General features: G+C 39.6%; 1 protein-coding gene across 3 annotated transcripts in view; it reads right to left on the reverse strand.

Moving 5' to 3' along the window:
• osbpl9 (oxysterol binding protein-like 9) overlaps nt 1-7572 on the reverse strand; it is a 37186-nt gene extending 29614 nt beyond the window's left edge. For 2 of the 3 annotated variants that reach the window (XM_019351603.2, XM_025903292.1), the window contains exons 1-2: nt 7073-7350; nt 4643-4693 (exon numbers count right to left, since the gene is read on the reverse strand). In XM_019351603.2, the coding sequence (XP_019207148.1) occupies nt 4643-4693; nt 7073-7183 (162 nt within the window). In that variant the 5' untranslated portion in view covers nt 7184-7350. Of the gene's footprint in view, nt 1-4642; nt 4694-7072; nt 7351-7455 lie in introns of those variants that run through there. The other variant, XM_003439777.5, reaches the window with a different exon arrangement.
• Between the last annotated feature and the right edge of the window lie 599 nt (nt 7573-8171).

The raw sequence follows: 8171 nt of genomic DNA on the forward strand, positions 1-8171 counted from the left end.
TACAGGGGTGCACATAAGTGGTCCGCAGGTGCGCATTTGCTGTCAAAATAAAAGACGCGCACCAGATAAGAAGTTGCAACGTGCGTTTGCGTACATATAAAAGGCGCTGTTTTTGTCCGCTAGAGTGGGATTTTCACGGCATATTCTGCACCACATCTCTGTGCGTTCATCATTTGTTTGAAGCCAGCTCACCTCCTACAACCACTTTTCCGAGAATACGCGCTTCTTTTGCGGTTCAGACTCCTGACATTTCTCTGGAGGTGGAGGAACACCAAAGTAATTGCTTAAAGGAGCTTCTTCGACATCTTTAAGAGTTCTAAACAAATATCTGTCCTCCTCCAGAAAATCTGGAGGTGCGCGTTGCAACTTCTTATCTGGTGCGCGTTTTTTATTTTGACAGCGAATGCGCACCTGCGGACCACTTATGTGCACCCCTGGTTATTTAGCTCGTCATATTCCAGCCACAGAAATTCTTTTGTCCATGAAACCATAAAGATGCACTTTCTTTTTCCCTCAGTCTGATTTGTCATAACTTTTCCGTTTTGTGGTCGGCTTTTCTTTGGCTGTCACTTCTTCACCCTGACTTGTCTTATTTGGCTCAGCAGAGCTAAAATATAAATCCTGCTGCTTTTACACACGCACTCACATAACGGTCAGCGATTCTCTGCGCAATCAACCTCTCACATGTTTAAGCTTGCTGTGGGAGATTTCACTTGTCAGGTTTGAATAGTAGCTAATGAGTGATAAGACGATGTCAGAGGAATTGGTGCGCAATTAATCGTCACTCACCAATCAGTGCTGCCGCTCTCTACACACAGTTCGCGCGATCGCAAAGTGAAAGCAAAAAACAAGCGCAAATTCAAACGCGATTTCAATATGTCACATATTGACAGTGGCTCATCGATGCCAATGACATAATTACTCAGCTACATTTCCGAAAGAATGCAAAAGCATTGACATACATTTTTCCTTCCTATGATAGCCCGACGGGCAGGGCTGAGATAGATTTTGGTAGCCCGACTGGAAAATTCGCTAGCCCCGGGACGTCGGGCTAGCGATTTTTGCGAGCCCTGACACATCTCACACCTGCAGGACACCGGCCCTCGAGGCCTGGAGTTCCCCCACCCCTGATGCAGATGCTAAAAGTAACACCCTCAACACTGCATTTAATTCACCGTTAGACTTGAGTAGCTTCACTCAAAGTGTACATAAGCCCACTCACAGTTTTCCCTCTGTAATATTACACTTCTGCACATATTTATTATTAAACATTTAATATTCTAATAATGGACTACACAGCACTAGGAAAACAATTTCAGTAGACAAGATGTTTTTCTGAAAGTGGTCTAAATAATTTAGAGAAGTGCTCCCTTCTTTGCCATGTTCTTCATACCATATAGCAACTCAATGCAGAACAGCTACCAAAACTTGATTTTCATAGAGGCTGATTATCTCTTAATACACTTCCATCCTCACTGCGCACGACCTGGGACACTGTTGTTCCTCTAAAAAAAAAAAAAAAAAAAAGATGGCAACAACTTCTCTGGCATAACTCAAATGTGCAGCTTTGGCCTGGAAACCAATCATTTTTTGGTCTATAAAAAAGTTCTTCACAAACTAGGATCTCAACATTTATCACTAAAGAATTAAAGAAAATAAGAACAATGGCAGGTTTCTTGGCATTAATGTAGGCCAAGCTAACAAACAGTCAGAGCTCTGCTGAGCTGAATATTCCTTTAACTTAAACTAGTAATTACTTAATTAATGGATTTACAAATATATTTTTTTAACCATTAAAGAAAGAAACATTTACATCCATAGCACAGGCATATACAGTAAATACAGCAACTGTAGTAACTGCTGATATTAAAACCAACCTTTTCAAACCAACTTCAATAATTTCTTACACATCAACATGTTTATTAGAATCCCTGCAAGCCCATCTAGAGAGGTCTTATCATGGATTAATGCTACTACGTCAAAGACGATCGATTTACTAACAGGCTACGTCCCACACACTTTTAATGCAGCTGTAATTATATCACTAAGCCACTAACAGAGAGTAGTAGAGTTATTCAGACTATATTTGGCTGTAAAAATCGTAAAAACATGTTGCCTAATGAGATACTTATCCTGGATGGCATCACATTAGCCTCCAGTAACAGTGTATAAAATCATGGAGTCATTTTTGATCAGATCCTTGAACGCGTATATTAAACAAACATGTAGGATTGCTTTCTTTCAACAGTAAAAAATCTCTAAAATTTAAAAATATTTAATCTCAGAGTGACGCTGAAAAACTAAGTGATGCATTCATTTCTTCAACAGTGACTACTATAATTCATTTTTATCAAGTTGTTCTAAAATATCCTATAAAAGCCTTCGGTTGGTCCAAAGTCCTGCAGCAAGAGTGCTGACAGGCACACGAACGAGAGACCATATTTCTCCCATACTAACTTTTCTTTATTGGTTCCCAGTTAAATTTAAATTTCCTCCCATACAAAGATCAGACCCTATCATATCTTAAATACCTTATAGTATCATATTAGCCTAACAGAGCACTTCACTCTCAGAATGAATGCTGACTTGTTGTTCTTAAGGCTTGAACAGGATTTCCAGCAATGCATCGAGCATTTTTCTCCACTCGACAGATGCTCATATACCACTGCAGCATATCATGAACATGTGTCTTCTTTCTCCCACAGTTTCTTCCATCTTGTCCTTTTTCTTTTCTTCTTCCCCTCACCCCCACCGGTCAGATGGATGCCCCTCCCTGAGCCAGAGGTTTCTCCCTGTTTCTCCCAAATATTGCAAAGTCTTTACGCCACTGTATAAAGAACCTTAAAGTAACAGTTGTTGTGATTTGGCGCTATTAGGAATATTTCGAGCTCCTTGTTGAAAGATAAGAGGTGCAATCAGCAAGGTGTAACTAATGAAGTGGCCAGTGAATGTATGTAGACATGGAAAACTCCTGCCATCATACAGTTACTGTTAAACCAAATATATAAACATACTGTATGAAAGTCTATATCAGTAAACACAAAACTGGGCACAACATCCAGCCAGAGAGGCTGTCTGACAGTTTTTAGATTTAAGAACATGTTGGTCGTGATATTAAAACTACAAAGCGTTGCTCAACATTTTGGACCTAAGGGTTAATAAAACGCAGCCACACCAATGACTTTGTTGACAAGGGTTTAATTAATTTAATGACGTAAATGTACTAAACTGCAGTCACCATTGGGTTTGGACAGGGTGTTTTTCACAGGTAGTCTACTCCTCCTGCAACCAGAAAAGACCAACCCAACTGACGTAGTGCTTCTCTTTTTATAAAAATAGCACCAGCGATTGTCTCACGATTGAGGACTTTGTGGAGTGAGAGGGTATTGACCAAATAATCAATCAGGATAATGCAACCCAGTCATGAAGTGTGTTGATAGCATTAGCACAGTTCAGGATGGGGATGCACTCTCCTACATCCTGTCTGATTAAAATTTAAAAAACAAACGACATCATGTACGTTGACTGCGATTTCATTATCACAGAATAATGTTGACTTTCACTGCATAACCACTGAATATTCAATTGAAGGAAAATTCACTTCAACCAGTATAATGCGACATTGGAGAATATGACTTTACTGTTATTTTAGACATGTCAAAGCAGAGTGACTCATTAAGAGTTTGTAGAAAGCAATCAGATTAAACCCTGAACAGTCTCATTCACCATTACTGCACGAATACATACAAGTACATGAAACTGGATCCTCTATACAGGTAGTTTCACAAGATACTTCCTCCTTTCGGTCCTATCTGGCTAAAATAGTGAGTGCTTATTTTTAAAATAATCAACTTTCCCCTATTTTTTTACGTCAACTGAAAACACAAGAAACATGATATGTTGATGTGCAGCTTCCAGGAAGTCTAAAGGTTAAAAGTGTATAAAAATGGGTATGTAGATAAGGACAACAAGGCCAGACTAAGAAGCTCTGTTTTGGTCACAATACACATCAACAACCTCCTCCCTCGTCTCTAGTGTGGAAAGTTTACTTCAACTCAACCTTTAATCCCAGTTAAGTCATGTTAGAACATACAGTGAATTCACAAGCCAAAGACAAACAGGTTTACTTTCAAACGCAGCAAACTAGCACAATGAGCAAAAAGAAACTAGACACTTTCTTTTCACTTTGAGAGTTTAGCTGAAAGCATTAACATAACAATTCACCTCCCAGAGAAGGAAGAATAAATTGTGTCAATATTGGTCAATAGATATAGTTCTGCTTTTTATCCTTCATGTCTTTAGACATTCACAATTATAAAATGAAAGCTCATTCTTTCAAGGCTCTAGTTATGAAGAAGAAACAAACACACACAAGTATGACAACTGCTGCTATCTAGTGGACAGCAGCCAAAACTGAAAGTACACAGAAAAGGAGAAATGCTTCACTGGAACGTAGCAGCAGATTTATGAGAATGTGAAACTCGTCAAACTATGTCAACAAACAGAGACTGCACCGTCAAACCAAATCCTGTCAGATAACCACACACGCACGTCCAGAAACAAAGGTAAAGCAGGTAAGCAAGGATGCACAGGATACATTTAAGGGAAACTATCATGAAGAGGAAGGGTTTGAGACTCCTACCCTGAGTCGTACGCAGCCTCTTCTGGATCCTCGCATCATCTTGTCTTTTGACTGTGAATCAATAAAACAAAGAGTCAGGGATCAAAACATTTTGAGTATGAGAACAGGATGTGCATTTAAATGCAAGCACATTTTTACATGTTTATGTTCGGAAATTTCAATAATTCCAACAACTTTCAAAAGTCCAGAAGTTCCAAAAGTCTTATTATAAAAAATAGAGACGATTTCCCCTAAAATAATAAAAGTAAATGGCAGAAAATGTGACTGATGTCATGGTTTAATAATTCATGTTAATTCATGTTACTTTGAAAAAGTTTTACGTTTCTTACTTTTTGTTGAAATGAATAACACTCAGAATAAATTTGGACATGTGCATAACAGGGATACAAATACAGTCAGAAGTAGGGGTGGCTGTAGCTCAGGAGGGAGTGCAGGTCATTTACTAATTGGATGGTTTGATGTGGCTGCTCCAGTCTGCATGCCAAATACCCTTGGGCAAGACACTAACCCCAAGTTGCTCTCCGATACAGCCATCAGAGTATGAATGTGTGTGAATGTTAGATAGAAAGCACTGCAGTAGAAAAAAAAACGTGTGCTTGTGAATGAGGCATGTTGCAAAAAGTGCTCAGATAGAGTATAAAAGCGCAAAATCAAAGCCAATACATACACTCATCATGAATGTCATAGTAATTCAAATACATACATACACTCTCTCTGATCTTGGAATAAGTTGGGCTGAAGGTTCTACAGTGTCTGTCGAATAAATCCTGTTAACTTCTGTATCATAAGTGATCACGATACACTAAACTGGAGGTTTCTCTTTGCCAGGATGAAAAAGATTTTTTTTTGACACTCACTGGATGAACCGACAGTCAGGACAATGGTAAAGTCTGAGAAACTCAATAAAGACCTAAGAAGAAAGCTCTGAAAATCACTTGAGCCATTTGTAGACAACTGCAGATTCCAAGATCATCATTTCAAACAACTATATAAATACAAATTATTCAGTTCTGTCAGCACTTCACCCTCAGATGAGTGACACAAGATTCAAGCCTGCCATGAAGTATAAAAGTGCTGACCAAGAAAGAAGCCACTGCTCAAAAGTCGACACCTTCAAGCTCAACTGAAATTGTCAGTGGCTCACATGGACAAACCAAATGGCTTCTTGAGAAACGTTTTATGATCAAATGAAGAAAAAAAAAAAAAAGCTCTTTGGATGCAATGGTCTTTATTTTTGCCACTATTACAGATTTATTTTTGTAGGACTAAAAGTTAAGCTTTCAAACCTAAGAACACTGTACCAACTGTCAAGCATGGTGGTGGTAGCCCCAATATGCGTTCAAATGTATTCAAATTCTGCCAAGAGTTAAAAAATATCCAGCCACAATTATGCCAGAAGCTTATTGATGGTTACCAAAAGTGTCTGGTCGAGGTGCAACTCACTAAGAAACATCTAAACTAATATTAGTCGGGTTGTATGTATATATTCGAGCCACTATGTATACATTTGGCCCAGTGTGGATTAGAAAATCCTAGATAAATTCAAAGTACTTGTATTTTAAAGTTCTTAAGGAAATGAGCTGTGTGTAAACTCCTGATCACAACTGTAGTGGGTATACTGGACAGAGAATCAACAAACTGATAAAAGACCCACAAGACATAACACACATACCATCAATACAATGTTGGACTGCCAATCAGGATTATTTGAGACCCTGTTGGCAGATTTCTTCTCAGACCTCCTCCTATCATAGTGACGACTATAATTCAGCACACTAACTGCAGTCACGGTTAACTGAGAGCTCAGATTACTGTGTTCATATCCCTTCTGTCAATTGCTGTCCATGTAAACAAGAGTACATTGATTTTTGTTAACTTTCTCAGAGGAATGGACGGCACTTGCTCTTTCCTACAGATTCTTTCACCGATTATAACTTTTGCCTGGTTTACAGTCCACATTAAATACTGATCACAAACCCGGCGAGGGTAACTAACCAGCAGCCACTCTGCCTTCGCGGTGTAGCTTTATGGCTTTAAGGAAACTAGTGAACGCTTGGTTAGCTATCAGAACAAAGGTCGTCTCTCACGCATGCACACACATTTCCCCTGACATTTTAAAATATCCATAACTATCTCTACGTGAAAACTGTGGGGTTTTTAGCGTGTAGCTGTGCTAGCTAGCCGCAATTGCGGAAGCATGGGGGAAAAAATGCTATCACCCGATTGGTCAGTTAGCATTCGAAAGCCGCTGCTATTGGCCAATGTAGGCATCCGTCGCCAACAGAGACTCGCCTCGCTTTGCCAGCTGAGACTCCCAACTCCTGACAAACACAAGGCCCCTCTCCCACTTCTGCTGACGACCAGCCACAACTTCCACAGTCTAACCTCCGGAGCCAAACATGCTGACATTCACAGCCGAGATGAACGTACCGTGTAGTACGACAGCAGGCCGGCATTGTAGTCCAGAACAAACCAGCGATACTGCCAGCCTTTCATGACGTTGGTCCACTTGCTGAGCGGCCCCTCCATGATGGACGCCATCTTTACAACAGGCTTCGGGCGGGGAGGAGTCGGATATGGTGTGGGTCGGCGTCATGGGATGAGGAAGATTATCGTTCTGATGATGATGGTGACGATGATGACACTCATCATATTCAGCATTCAGTGAAAATATAGTAAGAGTAGTCACTTGACCAGGAGATCATGCTCTGAAACAAAACTACTAAAACTATAAATAAATAAATAATCATCCAAGTAAAAGTAGTTTACAGTGATTTTGATAAGGATGTTATTATTATATTATTGAATCTTACCCTTTTTTATATCCACAAACATGCGAATTACATGCGAGTTCATTTTAAGTGTCTGCCAGGCTGTCGTAGTTTCATCTATAATTTCTCTTTAAAGAAAAAGTCAAACAGGGATTGGATCGGAGTCCTTTCTTGGTTGCCATGGTGATGGACAGGCTGACAGATGAGGTCAGACCAGGGGCGCATCCAGGGGTGGCCAGATTTTCAACTTGAATATTTTATTGATCTGTATCCAATGTGTAATTTAAGTGTTCCTTTAATCTTTTGAGCAGCATATTTTACACTTGAGGCGCTTTATATTGTAAGGTATAGACCCTAAGATAAAAAAGAGAAAACCCCAAAAAACAAATGGCCCCCATATTAGCAAGCACTTGGCAAAAGTGGGAAGGAAAAACTCTCTTTTAATAGGAAGAAATCTCTGGCAGAACCAGGCTCAGGGAGGGGCAGCCATCTGCTGCAACCAGCTGACGGTGAGGGGATAAAGATACAACATCTGACATGCTTTGGAAGAGAGTCAGACATGAACAATAACTAATGATTAAATATATGCTGGTCTATAAACACACCGAGTGAAAAAAGGTGAGTGAAGAATAAAACACTGTACATACTATACATTTTTCAAAAACAAAAATTTTAGGCCTAATCTTAAAAGTAGAGAAGATGTCTGTCTCCCGAATCCAAAGCCTTCCATTTTCCCTTAATCCCACAGTCTGAGAGTG

Source organism: Oreochromis niloticus, linkage group LG23, assembly GCF_001858045.2.
Source record: "Oreochromis niloticus isolate F11D_XX linkage group LG23, O_niloticus_UMD_NMBU, whole genome shotgun sequence".
NCBI lineage: Eukaryota > Metazoa > Chordata > Actinopteri > Cichliformes > Cichlidae > Oreochromis > Oreochromis niloticus.